Raw genomic sequence first — 22,643 nt, forward strand, 5'->3', positions numbered from 1 at the left:
CTTGACCCATGTGGTGCTGGCCCACATGCAGTGCTGATGTACACAAGGAGTGCCATGCCACACAGGGGTGTCCCCCGCATAGGGAGCCCCACATGCAAGGAGTGTGCCCCATAAGGAGAGCCACCCAGCGCGAAAGAAAGTTCAGCCTGCCCAGGAATGGTGCCACACACACGGAGAGCTGATGCAGCAAGATGATCCAACAAAAAGAGACACAGATTCCCATGCCACTGACAACAACAGAAGCGGACAAAGAAGAACCGCAGCAAATGGACACAAAGAACAGACAACTGGCGTGGGGCTGGGGAAGGGGAGAGAAATAAAACAAATCTTTAAAAAAAAAAAAAGAAAGTGCAGCCTGCCCAAGAATGGTACCACACACATGAAGAGCTGACACAACAAGATGACACAACAAAAAGAAACACAGATTCCCGGTGCCGCTGGTAAGAATAGAAGGGGTCACAGAAGAACACACAGCGAATGGACACAGAAAGCAGACAACTGGGGTGGGGGGGGGGGAAGGGGAGAGAAATAAATAAAAAATAAATCTTAAAAAAAAAAAAAGACCATGTAATCTGCAAATAGAAATAGTTTTATTTCTTCCTTCCAATTTGGATACCTCTTTTATTTCCTTCTCTTGTTTACAGTATTGAACAACAGTGGTAAAAGTGATCATCTTTGTCTTTTTCCTGATCTAAGGGGGCTTTCAGTCTTTCACCTTTGAGTGAAAGCTGTGGGTTTTTCATATATATCCTTCATCATGTTGATAAACTTCCCTTCTCATTTCCTGAGTGTTTTTTTAATCAAGGAAGGGTCCTGGATTTTGTCAAAAAATGCCTTTTCTTCATCTATTGAGAAAATTATGGTTTTCTCTCTTTGTTTAAGTTCTGTGGTTTATTATATTGATTTTTGTATGTTGAACAACCCTTGCTTTCCTGAGAAATATACCACATGTTCATGGTGTACAATCCCCTTTAAGAGCCGTTAGATTTAGTTTGTTAGTATTTTTTAGGGATTTTTGCATCTGCAGCAGTTTGATATGGTTTATGAATTCCAAAAATAGATAATGGATTATGTTTGTAAACTGGTCTGTACCTGGGTGTAATTAAATTATGATTAGGGCTCTAACTGGGCCATGTGAGTAGAATGTTGAGTCCCCGCCCCCTTGGTGGGCAAAGACTCACAGAAAAAGCTACATGGCAGAGCAGAGGAATTGTTGGAGTTTTGGTGTTGGAATTTTGATGTTGGAGTCTTGATGCTGGAGTTCTGATGTGGAGCCTGGGTAAATGAAGACATGGAGAAGGAGGACACAAGGGAGTTTAAAGCTGGAGCCCAGGAAGTGAACACATAGGAGAAGAACACAGAGGAACAGAGACAGCTCCTTAGACATGGCAGAAACCCTGGGGAAAGACATAGGACTGTTTGTCTGATATTCTACAGCTGGACTTATTGGGAGAGACAAAGTGTAGAGAGCCTCATTGTCTACAGCTGACCTTGTGGAGAAAACAGGAGCTGAGCCTGGAGAGAAATAAACCCTGGGAAGAGAAGAACCAAGGAAGGTTGAACCCTGGCAGACATCAGGAGCCATCTTGCTCTAACATGTGGCAAAAGAGTTTGGTGAGGGAAGTAACTGCTTTATGGCCTGGTAACTGTAAGCTTCTACCCCAAATAAATACCCTTTATAACAACCAACCAATTTCTGGTATTTTGCATCAGCACCCCTTTGATTGACTAATATACATATAGCATTTCTATGTTCATAAGATTGGTCTTTAATTTTCTTTCTTGTGATATCTTTATAAGGCTTCATATAAGGATGATGCTGGCCTTCTTTAAATGTCTGATAGAATTCACCAGTGATACCATTTGTTCCTAGACTTTTCTTTGGTGGAAGGTTTTTGATTTTTGCTTCAATTTCTATACTTGTTATAGGTCTGCTGAGGTTTTCTGTTTCTTCTTGACTCAGTTTAGCAAATTTGCATTTTTCTAAGAATTTTTTCCATTTCATGTAGATTGTCTAATTTGTTGGTGTACAATTGTTCATAGCATTCCCTTAGAATCCTTTTTATTTCTGCAGTGGCAGTTGTGATGTCACCATTTTAATTTCTTTTTCTTTTATTTATGTGTCTATTCTCTTTTTTTTCCTTGTCAGTGTAGGTAAAGGTTTGCTAATTCTATTGATTTTTTTTACAGAACCAACTTTTAATTTTTGTTGATTCTATTGTTTTTTCTATTCTCTATTTCATTTATCTCCACTCTAATATTAATTATTTCATTCCTTCTGCTAACTTTAGGCTTATATTGTATATTTTTCTAGTTCCTTGAGATGCAGTTAGGTTACTGATATGAGATCATTCTTTTTAAATGCAGACATTCAAAGCTATTCATACATTCATATACCTCTGAACACAGTCTTCGTGGCATCACATATGTTTTGGTAAGTTATGTTTTTGTTTTCTTTAATCTCTAAGTATTTTCTAAATTCCCTTGTAATTTCTTCTTTCAGCTATTGGTTGTTTAAGAGTGTGCTGTTTAATTTCCAAATATATGTAACTTTTTCAGTTTTCCTTCTGTTACTGAGGTCTAGCTTCAATCCATTTTGGTCAGAGACGTTACTTTGTATTATCTTGTAATATTTTAAAATGTATGCCCTGATATATGGTCTATCCTGGAGAATGATCCATGTGCACTTGAAAAGAATGTACATTCTGTTGTTGGGTGAAGTGTTCTAGATACATCTGTTTGATCTTGTTGGTTTATTGTGTTATTCATGTCATCTATTTCCTTGTTGGCCTTCTGTCTAGATGTTCTATCCAGTATTGATATCTCCCTATTATTATAGAATGGTCTATTTCTCCCTTCAATTCTGTCAATACTTGCTTTATATATTTTGGGTCCCTCTTTTTAGTTGCATATATATTTTTGTTGTTATATCTTCCTTTTGAATTGATTCTTTTAACAATATATAATGGCATTCTTTGTTTAACAGTTTTTGACTTAAAGTTTACTTTTACTAATGTTAATATAATCACCAAGCTCTCTTTAATTTATTATTTGCAAGGAATATTTTCCATCTTTTCATTTTCAACTGGTTTGTGTCTTTGGATCTAAGATGAGTCTCTTGTAACAGCATATAGTTGGGTCATGCTTCTTTATGCGTTCTGCTAATTTCTGCATTTTGATTGGAAAGTTTAATCCATTTAAGGTAATTACTAATGAGGCAAGATTTCTATCATTTTGCTAAATTTTTGTGTGTCTTATATACCTATTTTGTCCCTCTTTTCCTCCATTACTGCCTTCCTTTTTGTTTAGATGACCTTTTGAAATGAGCCATTTTGAATCACTTCTCATTTCCCTTTGTGTAGATTTTTAAGATATTTTCTTTGCCATAGAGATTACATTTAACATACTAAATCTATTACAATTTAGTTTGTATTGATACCAACTTAAATTTAGTACCCTAAACACATTCTGTTCTTATATCCCTCTGTCCTTTCCCTTTATATTTCTTTTCATAAATTATATCTTTATACATTGTGTTCAATAACAAAGGTTTATGATTATTTTTGTGCATTTGAAATTTGAGTCATATAAGAAGTAAAAGAAAGTGTTACAAATGAAAAATGCAATAATATTAGCATTTGTATTTACCCATATAGTTACTTAAACTGGAGGTTTTTGTTCTTCACACAGCTTGGAATTACTCTCTAGTGTCCTTTCCTTTCAACATGAAGTAGTACTTTTAGTATTTCTTATAAGGTATGTGTAGTGGAATGATCTCCTCCAGAGTTTGCTTATCTGGAAATGTCTTAATTTCTCCCTCATTTTTGAAGAACATTTTTGCTGGATGTATTATTCTTGGTTGAAAATTCTTTTCTTTCAGCACTTTAAATATGTCACCCCATTACCTTCTGACCTCCATGGCTTCTAATGAGAAATCAATGTTAACCTTATTACATATCCTTTGTATGTGACACATCGCTTCTCTCTTGCTGTTTTCAAAATTCTCTTTTTTTTTTCAGGTTTTGATAATTTAACTATAATGTGTCTTGGTGTCGGTCTCTTTGAGTTTAAACTTCTTGGAGTTCATTGAGATTCTTATATTTGTATCTTGCATCAGATTTGGGATACATCTAGCCATTATTTCTTCAGGTATTTTTTCTGCTCCATTTTTTTTATCTCTTCTTCTTTGGGGACTCCTGTGATGCATATATTGATATCCTTGATGGTGTCCCACTGGTTCCTCAGACTGTTCATTTTTTTTTCATTCTTTTTTTCTTTCTGCTCCTCAAACTAGATAATTTCAATTGTCTCATTTTCAAGTTCACTTATCCTTTCCTCTGTCTGCTTCAATCTACTGTTGAACCCTTTTATTGTGTTTTTCATTTAAGTTATTGTATTTTCAGCCTCAGAATTTCTATTTGGAAAATAGTAATTATAATTACATTATAACAAAAGAGAATTGATATTTTTTCTCTCATTAATGAAAATTTCATTTTGTTCATATATTGTTTTATAAATTCCCTTTGGTTCTTTGTCCATGTTTTCCTTTAGTTCATTGATCCTATTTAAAAGAGTTGATCTGAGATCTTTAATTAGAACTTCCTCTGGGATAGTTTCCATCAAATTATTTTTGTCCTGTGACAGGACCATACTTTTCTGACTGCTTGAATGTTTCATAATTTTTTTTGAGAACTGGATATTTGGAGTATTATGTTGTGATCACTCTGGAAATCTAATTTGCCTACAGTCCATCAGACCAAGTGAAAAAAAGAGAAATAACAAAAAAAAAAAAAAAAAAAAAAGAGGAAAGAAATGAAGAGGGAGAAGAAAAACAGAAAAACAAAATGTCTACAGAAAATAACAACAGTGTCCTGCTTCTCCAAATCTTTTGGAATTGATGGTGGACAGTGTGAAGTTGCTGCTGTCAAGGATAAAGTTGAGGCCAGCATCTGTACTGGTCCCTAAGGGATCTGCCATAACAAAAAACAAAAAAGAGAAAAAAGAAAATCAACTAAAAAAAGGTGCCCTAGCTCTTTGCATACTAGCAGATGCCCATATGAGGCCAGAGGACCATGCTATCTAGAGGCCTGAAACCAAGTCTACCATTGGTGCTGGTCCCTCAAATATCTGACAGACCAAGAAGCATACAAACAAAAATGAAAAAAAATAAAACAAAGAAAACCAACCATAACGTCCGGGTAGATGCTGGTGGGAGACTAGAAGCCTTGCTGCTGAGAGGGCCAAAGCTGAGGCCAGTATCAATGCTGGTCCTTGGGGATCTGCCAGACCAGGAAACACCCACACACAAAAGAAAGAAAACCAGTGAAAATAAGGTGCACTGGCTCTTTACATCCTGGTGGATGCTGGTGGGAGGTTGGAAGTCATTGTTGCCCAGAGGACTGAAACCAAGGCCAAAGTGCATGCTGGTGCCTCAGGAATCCTCCATATCAACTTTGATCTCTAACCCCAAATTGTGAAGAATGAGGTTTCTTCTGCCTGCTCTAGACCCAGCTAGCCACTTCTGGAATCCAAGCCACATTTCTGAAGCTGCCACTGTTTTCATAACCATGGCTGTGGAGTTGCTTGTTTGCACTCTCTCCACTTACAAAAGCTAAGATCTCTGGCAATCCCATAATTTTTCTAAATGTCCAATCTAATTCCAGGGTTATCACCTAGTTAATTCCAATTTTCCCCCCAGCTCATTCATTTTTCTTCTGGAAGGAGTGATCTGTAAAGCTTCCTATTCTGCTATTTTGTGTACCAAAGTCTGCGGTTTTAACTGTTGCACCATCCTGCCATTTTTTTTAAAGCTCGAACTCCATACATGAAGTAACTTTCATGACAAATGGACTTTTAAGTATCCTTCTATCACCATAACACAGAAAGTCCTGATTTAGCCAGGTGTAACAGTCAGCAGAGAACACTCAAAATCTAGGTTGAGTTAAAGAAAGAGCACTGTGAGTTTCATGCAGTTATTTTTCTTTTTTTTTTTTTTTTTTCAAAGATTTATTTATTTAATTTAATTTCCCCCCCTACCCTGGTTGTCTGTTCTTGGTGTCTATTTGCTGCGTCTTGTTTCTTTGTCCGCTTCTGTTGTCGTCAGCGGCACGGGAAGTGTGGGTGGCGCCATTCCTGGGCAGGCTGCTCTTTCTTTTCACGCTGGGCGGCTCTCCTCACGGGCGCACTCCTTGCGCGTGGGGCTCCCCCACGCGGGGGACACCCTTGCATGGCACGGCACTCCTTGCGCGCATCAGCGCTGCGCATGGCCAGCTCCACACGGGTCAAGGAGGCCCGGGGTTTGAACCGCGGACCTCCCATATGGTAGACGGACGCCCTAACCACTGGGCCAAAGTCCGTTTCCCATCATGCAGTTATTTTTCGATCATCAGGTGGAATGGGCAGCAGCATTATAATGGGAAGAGTTCCTGGAAGAAATGCCTCTGCAGAAATCAATCCCTAAGCTCAGAACCTAAAGACAGTACTTTACATACATAAATACATAAGCTGAGACAAATAAGATGACATATGAACAACCTTCAAGCAAGGAGCAGACATTCCCATGCCAAAGATGACCCAGACTGGACCATAACAGGTAATTCACATGACCAAATCACATGAAATTTAGTGATTTCAGGAAAGTGAAAATTGACATCTGAGCCTATGGAAGATAGTGTAACATTGGCTATGAACTGCATATGTATTATAAACTGTATTAGTCTGGGTTCTCCAGGGAAACAGAATTGACAGGAGGTATCTGTAAATAGTATGAGATTTTATAAAATTTTCTCATGAGACTGTGGAGATGCACAAGTACAAATTCCACAGAATGGCTTTAAAACAGGGGCTCCAATGAAGATCCTTGATGAGTTCCCAGGAGATGTTGGCTGTCCAAAGTCAAGCTGGAAAATTCTCTCTAAATGCTGAAATCACTTCCCCTTTTAAGGCATTCAACTAATGGAATAAAACATCACATGATAGCAATCTCCTTGGCTGATTGTAGATATAATCAGCCATCTATGCAATGAACTCACTGGTGACTAAAGTCCATCAATGTCCTTGTCTTACAATTAGCCCAGTGCTTAACTGACCAAACAACTGGACACAATAACCTTGCTGAGTTGACACATAAGCTTAACCATCATAGTCCACCCCTTGTCAACTTGGCAGCCATACAGTTATCTTAAACCATACTTAGTCTTTAATTAAAAACAATAACAGACACACACATATATATTTCTACCTAACAATATTCAACTGTCCTGCATACAACCAAAAACACATTAATTCCCTACGAATAGGGTGCAAGTATTCACTCTTAAACTTGACATCCATAAATGTTATGACATGAAACTAATACAACTTATGTCATATGATAAGGGGAAAAATTAAGGAAGAAAACAAAGATAGTCATTTTATGTACATAAACAATCTTACTCATAACAAGATGAGGAATAAATATTCATGAACATTATAGTCCTTGTTTCTGTAACTGGTCACATGGTCCAAGTTCCTATCTACCTTTTTCCAATATCCATTCCATGTTTCCATTACCCTTATCAAGCACCTCAGCTGGCCATGGTTCTTTGCCTGTTGGGGTAACCAAACTTCCATTCCTGAAGATTCTGGGCCATTGTTAGTCCTGCTTGGATTAGGTTGTTGCATTTTTCCATTGACTTTAATCACAGGACATGGCAGTACTAAGAGATGTCCTAGAGGATCTCCTGTATTCCAGGCAAACCCTTTTTTTACCTCCATTGAGTAGTTGTAGTCCTATTTCCCCTTGGTAGTCAGGACCAATCACCCCAACCAATACAGTAATTTCCTTCTCTGCCTGCTGATTCAGAGGCATGAGGAGTAGAAAGTGGCCAGGTGGCAGTATTCCCTGGTGGAAGCAAGCCTCCTTTTGGAACTAAGACCTGTAGATCAGCAGAGATTAAGATTTCAGGGACAGGACATAAAAATTTTCCTAGTGGATCACTCCTTGATTCCTGGGCCCATGAATCCTGACTATGGAAGAAACAGCACCATAGAGTGGATGCTGATTTAGAGCATACACAGCCAGCCTCCTGGAGAATACTGCCCCAGCCCTGTAAGTTATTGCTACCTAGTTGGCATCATAACTGAGTCTTCAAAAGGTCATTCCACTATTCTATCAATCCAGCTATCTCAGGATGATGGGGAACGTGGTAAGACCAGTGAATTCCATGGTCATGTGCCCATTCCCACACATCATTTGCTGTGAAGTGGGTTCCTTTATCAGAAGCAATGTTCTGTGGAATGCCATGGCAGTGGATAAGACACTCAGTAAGTCCACAGATGGTAGTTTTGAGAGAAGTATTGCATGCAGGGAATGCAAACCCATATCTGGACTATGTGTCCATTCCAGTTAAAATAAATCTCTGCTCCTTCCATGATGGAAGCAGTCCAATGTAATTAACCTGCCACCAGGTAGCAGGCTGATCACCTCTGTGAATGGGACCCACACTCAGGCACTGAGTGGGTCAGCACTGCTGGAAGTTTAGCACTCAGCAGTGGCTGTAGCCAAGAAAGTCTTTGAGAGGGGAAGTCCATGTTGCTAATGAAGGCCACTTTGTTCATGAGTCCATTAGGTAATGACAGGAGTGGATGGGGAAAGAGGCTGAGCATTAACCACAGAGAGGGTCACCTTATCCACTTGATTACTAAAATCTTCCTCTGCTGAAGTCACTCTCTAATGAGCATTCATGTGGGACACAAATATTTTCATGCTTTTTGCCCACTCAGAAAGGTCTATCCACATACCTCTTCCCCAGACCTCTTTGTAACCAACTTTCCAATCATGTTCCTTCCAAGTCCCTGATCATCCAGCCAAACCAATGACAACAACCCATGAATCAGTGTACAATGCACCTCCAGCTATTTCTCCTTCCAAGCAAAATGAACAACCAGGTGCACTGCTCAAAGTTCTGCCCACTGTGAGGATTTTCCCTCACCACTGTCCTTCAGGGGTGTCCCAGAAAGGAGCTGTAGTGCTGCAGCCATCCGCTTTTGGGTGGTACCTGCACATTGTGCAGAACCATCTGTAAGCCAGGCCTGAGTATTCTTTTCCTCAGTCAACTGATTGTAAGGAACTCCCCAAAAGGCCAAAGTTGTGGGCAGGGAAAGAGAAGGTAACATGGCAGGAGTAGTGACAATGGGCATTTGGGCTACTTCCTTATGTAACTTACCTGTGCCTTCCAAACCCACTTGAGCCCTATCTCATATATACCACTTCCAATTTATTATGGAGTGCTGATGTGCATGCCCAATTTTATGGTTTGGTGGGTTTTGATAGGCAACTCAGGTCTCATGGTAACTTGGTGGCCCATGATTTAGCATTCAGTCCCTACTAAGGCACAGTAGCAGGCCAAAAGCTTTTTCTCAAAAGGAGAGTAGCTACCTGCAGAGGATGGCAGGGCTTTGCTCCAAAATTCTAAGGGTCTGTGTTGTGATTCTCCTATAGAGGCCTGCAAAGGCTCCAGATGGAATCTCTATTTCTCACTGACACTTCCATCACCATTGGATCTGCTAGATCATATGGCCCAAGTGGTAGTGCAGCTTGCACAACAGCCTGGACTTGTCACACAACCTCCTTTTGTTCCCATCCCCAATCAAAATCAGCAGTTTTTCTGGTCACTCAGTAAATGGGCCAGAGTAGCATACCCAAAGGAGGAATGTGTTATCTCCAAAATCCAGAGAGACCAACTAAGCATTATGCCTCTTTTGGTCACAGAATGGGTCAATGCAACAGCTTGTCCTTCACTTTAGAAGGGATATTTTGACATGCCCCACACCACTGTATACCTAGAAATTTCACCAAGGTGTAAGGCGCATGCATTTTTCTTAGATTCATTTCCCATCTTCTCTCATGCAAATGCCTTACCAACAAATCTAGAGTCATTGCTACTTCTTGCTCACTAGGTCCTATCAACATATCAATATAATGGGACCAGTGTGATGTCTGTGGGAAGGAGAGACAATCAAGGTCCCTATAGAAAATATTATGACACAGGGCTGGAGAGTTGATATACCTGAGGCAGGACAGTGAAGGTATATTGCTGGCCCTGCCAGCTGAAAGCAAACTGTTGCTGGTGGTCCTTAGTAATGGCAATTGAGAAAAAAGCATTTGCCAGATTAATAGCTGCATACCAGGTACTAGGGGATGTACTGATTTGCTCAAACAATGAAACTACATCTGGGACAGCATCTGTGATTGGAGTCACCATCTGGTTAAGTTTATGATAATCTACTGTCATCCTCCAAGATTCACCTGTTTTCTGTATCAGCCAAATAGGAGAGTTGAATGGGGATGTAGTGGGATTCACCACCCCTGCATCCTTCAAATCCTTGATGGTGGCACTAATTCCTGCAATCCCTCCAGGAATCCAGTATTGCATTTTATTTACTCTTTTGCTAGGTAGGGGCAGTTCTGTGGCTTCCACTTGGCCTTTCCTATCATAGTAGCCCTCACTCCACAATCAGAGATCCAATGTGGGGATTCTGCCAGTTACTGAGTATGCCTATTCCTATTATGCATTCTGGAACTGAGGAAATCATCACAGAAAGGGTCTGGAGACCCACTGGCCCACTGTGAGACACACTTAAGCTAAAATTCCATTAATCACTTCACCTCCATAAGTCCCTACTCTGACTTGTAGACCACAGTGACATATTGGGTCTCCTGGAATTAATGTCACTTCAGACCCAGTGTCTAATAATCCCCAAAATGTCTGATCATTTCCTTTCCCCCAATACACAGTTACCCTGGTAAAAAGCCATAGGTCTCCTTGGGGAAAGCTGGGAGGAAGATTAAGAGTATAAATTTTGGGCAGTGGTTAATAGGATCCTCTACAAGGGGACCTGCCTTCTCCTCATTCAATGGGCTATGGGCCTGAAAATGTCTCAATATGGGAATTGATTAAGGGGCTATGATTCTCTGTGTCTGTAATTCAAGTTAGGATTTTGTTATTCAACCTAGAACTCTTCTTATTCAGATCAAGTAGGAATTTAGTAGATGGCCCATCTATTTCACTTCTAGGTACCCCATGATCTATTAGCAATGCCATAGCTCTATGGGACTCAGAGTCTGCCTTTCATTGCAGTAGCCACACCCACCTTAACTTTGGTGATTAACTGCTGATATTAGACTTTTCCCAGCCTGAAATCCAATCATCCCCATAATGTTTAAGGATTCTAGTTCCATTGCAGTAGCTCCTACAGTACTATCTAGACTATAGAGAAGAGCAACCAAAGAGCTCTTCAGAGAAGATGGAGTTAATCTCACAAATTTATTCCTCACAGTGATGGTTAAAGGTATGTCCTATGGACATTCCTGGGGTTGGTGGGCAGGTCTTAAATGGTAAATCCATTCTAGCATTCCAGTCTCTCTAAGACTTTGAATTTCCTCTTTTACTGTACACCAGGGCAAATAGGTCATCAAAACCTCAGACATTGTAGGCCATCTTTTGGTCCATGTTTCAGTCAGCCACCCAAACAAACTGTTAGAACACTTTCTAACCCCTCAAGTTACAGTGTTGGATCCAGAATTTCTGCTTAATGGGTCCGTATCAATAAATTCAGCCTTCTATTCCTTCCACCATTATCCCATACCCTTAGTGTCCATTCCCACACATATTCCCCTGATTTCTGTTTATATAAGTTAGGAAACTCATGCACTTCTTTTAGAGTATAGCATACTTTCTCATGGGTCACACTTTTTACTTCACCTTTGGGGGCTTGTTGTGATTTTAATAATAGGTTTCAAAGAGAAGAAGGGTGATGGGAGTGCGTAAGGAGAAGGATTAGAAATGCCATAGCTACTGCCCTCAGGGTATTCCTTTGAATTTTCTTCTGGTGATACAGGATTAATTTCTTCAGGCAAGGGTTGGAAGGCAGATTCCTCAGGGCAGGATGGAGATTGGACAGTGCATGCTGGAGTTTGGCTAATACCTGCCTTGGGGTTGAGAGAAGGTCCAGATTCCCTGAGGCAGGCTGGCAGCTGGGCAATGCAGGCTTTAGTTTGGCTGGTACCCACCTCAGGGCTGGGAGGAGGTCCAGAATCCCTGGGACAGGCTGAAGGCTGGGTGATAGAGGCTTGTCATTGAGTGATCTCCATAGGAAAGGCCATCACAGGTTTATCTGGCAAAGTCTCAGCAGAATTTAGGGTTCCAATGTCCCCACCAATATCATTATCCCGTAAGTCTCCATCCCAATGCTTTGGATTCTACTCCTTTCCAGTCAACGCCTTCACTTTAACAGCAGATACCTTGTGAGGTTGAGATTTTAGTTTCCTTTGTAACTCTGCTACTCATACAATGAGACTGAGTCTGGTTTTCACAGATCTTAAGTCTGTGGCGGCATGAAACAAGATTTTCCTTCAGAGCATACACAGAAACTTTCACATCATTCATGCAGTGATTAAGTTTCAAATTTGAAGTCTTTAACTCATCTCTTTCTTTTTTAACTTTATCCAGAGTATCTAGGAGGAGCCAGCCAATATCATTACACCTTTTGATTCTACAACACTGTTAAGGTGTTGAAAACACTCTCACCCAGATCCTTGCCTCTTATAAGCATGGAAGTAGGGGAATCCAGTGGTTATATTTTGCTTATCTCCGTTGCTAACTCATGCCATGGATTGTTAGTGGCCCCTTGATTATTGGAAAGGGAATTATTAGTACTCTTGAGTTCAATTAGAGTAGAGAACCAATTGCAAAACTCCCAGAAATTTCATGGTTAAGATTCTGTTTTTTAAGAACCATTCCTAGTACCAAGCTGTACTACTCAAGGATCTCTAGGGAAACAGAATTGACAAAAGAAATCTATAAATAGTAGGAGATTTTATAAAATTCTCTCACATGACCACGGGAATGCACAAGTACAAATTCTACAGGCAGGCTGCAAACTAGGAGCTGCAAAGAAGGTCTTTGATGAGTTGCCAGAAGATGTTGGCTGTCCAAAGTCAAGCTGGAAAATTCTCTCCAAATGTTGAAATCTCTTCCCATTTTAAGGCATTCAACTGATTGGATAAAACATCACTCATTGCTCATGGCAATCTCCTTGGTGATTGTAGATATAATCAGTCATCTATGCAATGAACTCACTGATGACTAAGGTCCATAAAGGTCCTTGTATTACAGATAGCCCAGTTGACACATTAGCCTAATCAGCACATAAACTATGCATAGCTCCCACTCCATAGTATAGGCTGAAGCATTCTCAACCTGTTATTTGTCATTTTTCTAGAGCCCTGAGTTAACCTCTTAAGGAATGAATGTGAATGTACACATGCATGTTAAAATAGCAGAAAGTCATCTGGAATGCTTAATGGATTGTACGCATTAATTGATTCATTTAACACATATTTAGTGGATGCCTATTATGTAGCAGCCTTTGAAGACACACACCTGCAACCTTGTCCACTAGCCCCAGTGGCCACCCATGAGCCCATATCAGAACTGCTCTGCCCCCCATCCATCAACGTCTCTGCCCTAGATTGGGCTGCTTATATATCTCCATGTCTGGGTTTACTCTCTGGACTACAAATTCTTTGTCTGCAGTTGTACTGATAATACATATCACCTCTTTCTACCAAAAATTTGGTGTAGAGACCTATGCCCTAATTACAGTTCCATGTGACCAGGGACCTGTTCACCATTATTCCTGAGCACCTAAGACTGTTTCTTGCACTGAATGGGTGCTCAGTGCTGAAGTATTGGGCAACTGCCATTATGACACTGACACACATTAGGTCTCTATCCCCCACTATCTGGTGGGGCTTTGCCTAAGAAGAGGCTAAAAGGAATGAATGCAGAGCCAACATCTGGGTGAGTTAATGAGTCTCACTTTCTCATTTCTCCCCTCTTTACTGCCAAGGGGCAAGAAGGACTCCAGACACCAAAGATTTTTGTTCTCAAGCCTAATTTAACTGTGGGTATTTTCAGCATTATTGAAATATACTAGGAAAAACTCCTCTTGCCAAAATTCCCTCCTACTTTTGGTGTTAAGAGGACAGGTCTGGAGCTGGATTGCCAGTAGGTAGGAGAGCAAGTGTGCAAACCCAGGCACTGTGGTCCCAAGGGTTTGGGATACGGACTTGGGACCTACATTGGTTTATCTACCCTCAAAACCACTCCATTTTATAGGGGAAGGGTCCTGAGACTGAGAGAATTTAAGCAACCTGCCAGAAGTATTTCAGATTTAAGATTTTTTCCTTTTTTTTAGGAAGAAAATATGGTGCACATACCATATATTAAATACCACCTCCAGAAGGGTCTGGGCAGTGCCCAATAATCAGATGTACTAAGATGTTTGCAACAAATCATATGAATAAGCACACTGAGTAGTATAAGCAAGACCATCATAGCTTCACTTATATTTATATCAGGTACTGCCACCAAATGGGTTTCAAAATATTTTCTAGTTTTCACAGCTTTTCACATTTTGGAATTGCAGGTGAGAGACTGTGGAGAGGTCCTAGAAGAGTCTAACACAAAGTAGGTGCTAAGGTGCCTGGCACAGAAGCCACTTGGTAAAGAGTTTCCTTCCCTCCAGCCAGGCTCTGATACCACCTAAGCCTTGCCAAGCTCTTCTGGTCTATTCACCCCTAAGAGGCAAATTAACCACCACCTCATCTCATCTCAGGAGGTGGCCAAGCACCTACAGATTCCTGCTTACCAGTCTGTATGGGCATCGTCGATCACCAGCAGGATCCTGGGCCTTTGAACAACAGGCGTGGAGGGGCCTGGAGGTTCCATCAACCCTGATGGAACTTGTGAGGTTGGCTTCATGGCACTGGAGAAGGAGCTAAAAAGGCTGGATCCTGGAGAAGAGAAGGAGGCTGCCAGGGGCTGGGGGTGCCTCCTCTCCATGGCTGGGGAGGCGGGGGAGCTGGTGGAGCTTTCTGGGCGCTGCAGGTCTGTCATGTAGCCATTAGGCAGGTTGGCCACGAAGCTGCTGTCGGAGAGGCGCCGCCGGAGGAAATTCATGGCTGTGGTTGGAGATGGCTTGTTCCTACTCAGACTTGTCCAGATGAGGCTGAGAATACAGGCTGCCCAGGACAGGGAGTGCTCAGTGTTGGGACCTGGGACCTCCTGTACCAACCGAAGAGGCAGGGCCCTCCTGTACCAACCGAAGGCCGCTTCAGCTGTCTTCCCTTAACCTGTTGGAAATGAGCCAACAAACACATTAGTGGAAATGACCTCCACACTTTCAAGGGCAAAGAAAGATGGTATTTTCCTGCCCAGCTGCTGTGGCAATGTAATTTGGGAAATCCTTTTGGAAAGCAATTTGGCAATATCTATTAAGAGTCTTAAAATACACATACTCTTTTTTACCTACGATTTCCATTTACTGGAATTCTCTCCCAAAGCAATCATCTGAGTTACAGAAAAAGACTCATGCACAAATATTTATCATAGCATTATTTACACAAGCAAAATTTTGGAAAGTATCTTAACATTCAACCACATGATAACAAACTACAGCTCAGACTCAATGAAACCTTCTGTGACTATTAAAAAAGGTTCTTAAAAGGGTTTTCAGTAACAGTAAAATCTTATGCTGTAATATTTTAAAAAATCATGATACAAAATTATTTGTACAGAATGACTACAACCATATAAAAGTTGGAATAACAAAACTTTGGAAAGAAAGTAAATCAAAATGTTAACAGTGATTATATTTTGGTAATGCAGTTATATGACTTTGTTTTTCTTCTTTCCATTATCTATATTTTCCAGGTTTTCAGAATACATTTTTATTGCCTTTATGAGCAGAAGAAAAAGAAAGTAAATTATTGGGAGCAGATTTAGCTTAAGTGGTTGAGCGCCTACTTCCCACTTATGAGGTCCCAGTTTCGGTCCCTGGCACATCCTAAAAACAAAAACAAAAAAAGAAACCAACTCTTTTGCTTAATTTACTATACTAGCCAGGATGTCTAGTACTAAATAAAAATGATAGAAGCAGGCATTTTACCCCATTCCCAATCTTAGGGGGAAAACATTCAATATTTTACCATTAATATAATGACTGCTGTATGATTTTTGTCAATGAACTTCATCAGATTAAGAAAGTTTCTCTGTATTCTTACTTGTCTTCTAAATCTATTGAGAGGATTATTTGCCTTTAAAAAAAATCATTTATTCACTTAAAACAGTGAATTACATTGAATGATTTTCTAATGTTAAATCTAACTTGCATGCCCAGGATAAACCCTACTTAGTCATAATGAATTATCCTTTTATATGCATTTATATATAAATATGAAATATTCAATCTGATAATATTTTGTTGATCATTTTCACATCCATGTCATGAGGAATATTGATATGTAATTTTCTTTTATGGTAATGTCTTTGTCAAGTTTTGGCATCCGGGTAAGGTTGACCTCACAAAACATGCTAGGGAGTATTCCTTCCTTCTCTATTTTCTAAAAGAGTTTATGTAATATTGGCAAGTGGTAGTAAGGAACACACAGAGTGTTGTCATTGGATGCCAGTTTCCCATTAGGAAGGGGTGTGGCCTGGGGAAAGGGGGTTTTCTTTGGCTGAGGATAAGTCACAGAGACATGTGCTTATAAACTTCAACCTGTAACGATCTGACAGCTGGGGAAATGCATGTTTGGGTCCTGGAGGGGGCAGGTCAGATGGCACACCATGGCATCTACTACAGCCCACTGAACTATTTCACATGATGAGTTTGGGAAGCAGCCTCCCCTTCTGGATCTGTTGGGACTCTTTTCCTAGAATGGTAGTAAGAAGGTAGTAAGAAGAACCCTGCTCCTGCTTCTTTTTTCATGTCTATAACTGATACTCATGATCTTCCTCACCTACCACCCACTCTAGATGCCCTCATCCTTAGCTAGCAATGCTGCTCTCCAGGCGGCTTACCTGTGGAGTGGCATGGACCTTCATCCCTAAGGAGTCTGAGTCACCATGTATTTTTCTCAGGCCATGGCTTCTGCACTTGCCTGCTTACCACCAAGACTAGGAAGGATAATACTAAGGATATCCAGCTGTATCCTCTGGGTACAAACATAGCACCTGCCCTCTTGTACAAAACAGCATCCTTCGCCCTTCCTGATGTTTAGGGTCGATTATTCCTGCCAAGTTGGAGACTCCAATATTGGCGTGCTAGTCTCTCCACCCTAGGAGTTCAAAGTGATGAGGTGTCAACACGCTTAAGGTCCTTTAGGACTCTGGTAGCAGCATCCCTTCTCTTGGAAACAGGATATTTAAACCTGTAGAGCCTAGAATTGCAGAGATAAGACACACAAAGTCCTCAAGTGTGTCACTGTGGGTGATGGTAAGCAAGTCCACTCCTTCACAGCTAAACGGAATCTGATGGCAGGCGGGGATGAGAGGGATTATGGTAAAGAAGTCCACGGGGAAAGAGCAGGAAGACTCAGAATCCAGTAGGCTGGGTGGTGCACAGCCCTGTGCTAGCACACTGCTGGCACTAGAGGGCAGGAGTGACCACACCGGGCAGAAAAGACAAACCAATAGGCACTTTATAAGGCAAATTTTTTTTTATTGATTTTGTAAAAATATTACATTAAAAAAATATGAGGTCCCATTCGACCCCACCACCCCCACCGCACCCCTCCCCCCCCAGCAACACTCACTCCCATCATCATGACACATCCATTGCATTTGGTAAGTACATCTCTGGGCATCTCTGCACCTCATGGTCAATGGTCCACATCATGGCCCATATTCTCCCCCATTCCATCCAGTGGGCCCTGGGAGGATTTACAATGTCCGGTGATTGCCCCTGAAGCACCATCCAGGGCAACTCCAAGTCCCAAAGGCGCCTCCACATCTCCTCTCTTCCTGCCATTCCCCATACCCATCAGCCACCATGTCCACTTTTCCCACTTATAAGGCAAATTTTTGAGCTTAATTCTTGGAAGCTCTTGCATGAATGCAGACTCCACTGGGAAGGGAAAAAAAAAAAAAGGTTAGAGACTTAGACTTGTTGGTGGAGCCAGAGGACAGAAGGTGTAATTCAAGGGGAGACAGTTTTGCACCAAACAGGAAGAACCCTGTAAGAACAAGTTACCCCAATGTGGAACCAGCTACTTTGTGAAAAGACGAGCAACTGATCAATTTAGACATGAGTGTGGGCACTTCTCCTCAGGTATTTCATAGACACCCCAGATTCATTTCCTCACTCATTTCCAGATGAGTTTATGCTCCACTTTGCAGAACTGTACCACTATGCATCCACATACTTGGGCCCAAAAACTGATCTCAGACTTTGCACCTCTTTAACCCACACTGCTTTCAGCCACTCAGTCACCAGGCCCTGTTGATTCTATCTCCCCAAACATCTTTAGCTGTCAACCTGTCCTCCCCATCATTTCTTTCGCATTCTTGCTTCAGGTGCTGGTCAGTATCTCTCCTCTGGACTATCACAATAGCCTCCTCTTTGGCCTCCTTACCTCTAGTCTCCCCAATTCAATACCCTCCACAAAGCACACACCTCCACAATTCAATACCCTCCACAAAGTGAACTTTCTAAACTACAGCCCTGTGCAGATCAAAGCTTCCCCAAACTTTCAGGACACAGAACACACCCTTAACATGGAAAGACTTTCATGATCTGGTCATTGTGGTTTTATTCAATGCCTTCCTTGCTCCTCTGCAAGGCCATGCAAAACATCTGAGCACTCCCAAGGAGCCATGCTGTTCCATACCTCCATCTTGTTTATATGCTTTCCTCTCTACCGAAAACCCTCCTTACCCCTTATTCCCTCCCTCCTCCACTGCCTGGCTAATACCCAGGGAGGCAATGAAACTAATGGTGGCACAGCATTCAGAAGCAAGCACTCCACTTCCCAGCTCTGCCACTTACTAACTTAATAGCTGTGCGTCTTGGGGCAGCTTATTCCACCTCTATGCTTTGGTTTCCTCATCTGTGAAATGGAGTTAACAAATAGTGGTGAATTTAAAAAACTGATGTGAGAACTGAATGAGAGGATAGATGTAACACACTTAGCCCGATGTCTGGAACAATGAGTGCAATACACACTAACTGCTATTATTACTTATTACCATCACTTATTCTTATCTATCCAAATTAGCTATTGGGGAGAGCTAATGGAAAAATACATAGAAGTGCTTTAGAAACAGCAAATGATTATACAAATAATGGTAAGATGATACCACTCTTAGTACTTGTGCCTTTACAATGGTATGAGGATGCTGAATAGTCCATCCTGTTCTCTACCACCACTTAGAGCTATTAATACCCAGAATCTCTGAGGGATTGACTACCTTGCACTGCCTCATTCAAGGCCCCACAGCACTAAATCTCACACCTTCCAGATTTAATCCCTTTCTCCAGAGACCATTAAAGTATCTTGGAATGTTCTCCGTTGATCACTTCACCATAGAAGCATACACCCATGTAAACGCAATCCCAGAAAAAGTGAGAAGGTTGTGATGTTTGTTTCTGAACCCTAGACCTCTTCCCAAATCCATCTTCCTAACCTCCAACCCTTATCTACACCTCACCCTCAAGATCAGACCTCTTGGCAGGACCTTGTCCCAGAGGGTCAAACTCATAGACGCTCAGACTCATAGGAATGCAGAATTCAAGCCCAAGAGAGAATTTCTGAAAAGGACTTCAAGTCAGAAGTCCAGCCCAGATCACCTACCACCTCCACACAATCACACCTACAAAACAATTCTGCTGACTTGAATTATATACTTATAACATATACTGCATAAGGCCTAAAGCAATCCTCCTACCTGCCTTCAAGACCCAATAAAGGTGATTCCAGTGGTGGAATTTGGGGTACCATGATAGGCAAAGGGGGAGATATTTCTTTTGCAAGATGTGGCCGTGCAAAAGGCAGTCAAATCCCACCCTATAAACTGCTAATAAGCTTGAACTCAAGACCTACATAAAAGGGGCTCTTCAAGTGCCAGCCCTTTCCCAAGCCCAGGCTAGACCACCACAGCCTCAGCACACTGGTGCTAGGCACAGCTAGACGAGGGAGGTAAGCTGAAGGTTTGTTTCAGGGAGCCTGGAACCAGCTTGTCTGCTACTTAATATCTCGAAAGTCTAAGGAAGTTACTTAGCCTCTCAGTTTCCTCTGTTACAGAGTTTTTGTGAGACTAATGTGAGTTAATATACATACAGTATCTAACAATGTCTGGCACATGGCAAGCAGTCTGTGTTAGCTGTTACTATTCTGACTGCTTCATAGATAGTGCATGTTTTCCACTGCCAGAAAATCTGACAGAGTTGTTAGCTTTAGTTTAGGAGGCAACGTGGCAGATTGCAGGATTTAAGCAAGAGCAGGCTTTGGAATGTATCTGACTTCGAGATCCAGCTCTGGCTCTCATAGTTGAGTAGTTCCAAGATCAGAGATTCTTCATCTGCAGAGTGGAGATTGTAATCCCTGTTTTACCTATTTCAGAGGTCTTTGAGCAGATCAAAATATAATGCATTAAATTGCTTTTCAAAAATGTTTATGCCCCAGGCCTCCTTGACCTGTGTGGAGCTGGCCCATGCACAGTGCTGATGTGCGCAAGGAGTGCCCTGCCACACACGGTGTCCCCTGCGTAGGGGAGCCCCACGTGCAAGGAGTGCACCTGTAAGGAGAGCCACCCAGCACAAAAGAGTGCAGCCTGCCCAAGAATGGCGCCACACAAACGGAGAGCTGACAACAACAAAAAGAAATACAGATTCCCATGCCACTGGTAAGGATAGAAGCAGTCACAGAAGAACACACAGCAAATGGACACAGAGAGCAGACAACTGGGGGAAAGGGGAGAGAAATAAATAAAAAATAAATCTAAAAAAAAAGAAAGAAAGGCAGATAGAGTGTCTTGAGGTTCAAAGGCTGAAGTGTGTCTACCTATTGGTATCTTTTATTGGCACCTATAGGTATAAGCTCCAGTTCAGTGTGTATGGTGTCAGGAGAGGAAGAGGGCAGAATTTATTGAGTACCTACAGCTGCCCCAGCCAATTGATATGCCATTTCATGTCATCTTCCCATTATTCCTGCTCTTCCTACTTCTTGATTAGAAAACTAAAGCTCAGAAGTATTAGGGGAACTTAGTCAGCCCCTGGTGGATGACATGAATGGCAGGAAAAGTATAAGACCTCCCTAGGATAGGATTGTGATTCTCTGACCTTGGGCAAATTACTAGCTGGGTATTGGTCAGTTCATCTGTAAAATGGGGATAATTGTGCATAGCTGCAGGGATGTGCTATTTAAGTAAGATAATGGCTTATGGTAAGCTCTAGGTGGTTGTAATCATTGCCCTTGGTCCCACTGCTAGTTAAATGGTGCAGGTCAAGGTCAGAGCCCATCCTTTGGGCCCATAGTCCCTGAGCTCTCCTTTTCTCCTCTTGCCTCCCTTACTCTGAGCCACACTGTGAACCTGGATCCCAGGTTCAAGTCCATGGCAGATAGTATTTGCAAAGTACCTGCACCAGAAGACCTGGGTTTGCATCCGGGTGACTGTGGCAACCTGTAAGACCAAGAACAGTTTGTTAACTCTCTCTGAGGTTTGTTCTCTCATAGTAAAACCAGAGACACCTCCCAAGCTGAGAGAGTACCACAGCAGGATCCTGAATGCGAAGGGTGCAAAGGATTAAAAACAACAAACAGAAACCCAAAAGGGGTGTCAGGGCAGGCCTGAGGTTTTTGGCTGGGTCTCTGGGCTCCCTCCTTATACCTTCCTCTTAGCAGCCAGAGCCCCTGCTCTACTACCAGTTCCTACAAACCATTGAAACAGTGACCTTTGCTAGTGGGAAAACTTGTGAGAGAGGCTGAAATCAACTCATCCAAGGTCATGTAGCAAAGTACTGGCAGAATTCACTAAGTTCATGTTATACTTCCTGTTTAATTTCAGAAGCAGGTAGATTAGAAATTTTCTTTTTGAGGAAAAACTAATCAAAGATATTTTCAAATGGAGCCTTCAAATGATCTTTTATTCTCCAGAAAATCTGTGTGGTAGAGGAAAAAAAATGGGTTTTAAGTTCTGGCAACAAATAAATGACACTTGCTAAACTTAAAAAAAAAAAAATGTTTATGTTTTAAATTGACAGTAAAATTGACTTTTTGGGTGTAAGGCTCTATGAATTTGAACACATTTATGTAACTACCCCTACAATCAGGATACAGAACAGTTTCATCATCCCAAATTGAAATTGCTTTTTTTTTTAAAAAAATTATGTATTTCTATTTATTTATTGTCCACCCCCACCCCCCCTTGTTGTTTGTGCTTGCTTTCTGCTCGTCTTCACCAGGAACCAAACCTGGGCCCTCCCATGTGGGAGGGGGACGCTAAAAGCTTGAGCCACCTCCCCTCCCATGAATATTCTTATACTTTGCATTTCTTTTTATTAATAGTGAAATCGAGTTGTTTTGTTTTGTTTTTGTTTTTTTTCTTCATGTGGCCATTCTAATGTATTCTTTGCAGGTTGTTCATTGGGTCAATATACTTAGCCCTGTCTATTTCCTAGGGCTAGTATAAGAATTATTTGAAATAAATTATTGAATATGTTTGAAAGCTACAAAGTGATATGCAAATGTGTTGACCAAATGTGTGTGCTGGTAGAGCGAGGATCAGAAGAAATATGTTCCCTGCAGACAAACAGGCAAA

At 41.4% G+C, this 22,643-nt stretch overlaps 1 protein-coding gene across 3 annotated transcripts in view; it reads right to left on the reverse strand.

The window, feature by feature from the left end:
* The window catches only part of SYN3 (synapsin III), a 540,064-nt gene that overhangs the window by 487,874 nt on the left and 29,547 nt on the right, over positions 1-22,643 (reverse strand). For all 3 annotated transcript variants that reach the window (XM_058308679.1, XM_058308680.1, XM_058308681.1), the window contains one exon: positions 14,695-15,178. In XM_058308679.1, coding sequence (XP_058164662.1) covers positions 14,695-15,005 — 311 coding nt within the window. In that variant the 5' untranslated portion in view covers positions 15,006-15,178. The remainder of the gene's footprint in view (positions 1-14,694; positions 15,179-22,643) is intronic.

This window comes from Dasypus novemcinctus, chromosome 12, assembly GCF_030445035.2.
Source record: "Dasypus novemcinctus isolate mDasNov1 chromosome 12, mDasNov1.1.hap2, whole genome shotgun sequence".
Taxonomy (NCBI): domain Eukaryota; kingdom Metazoa; phylum Chordata; class Mammalia; order Cingulata; family Dasypodidae; genus Dasypus; species Dasypus novemcinctus.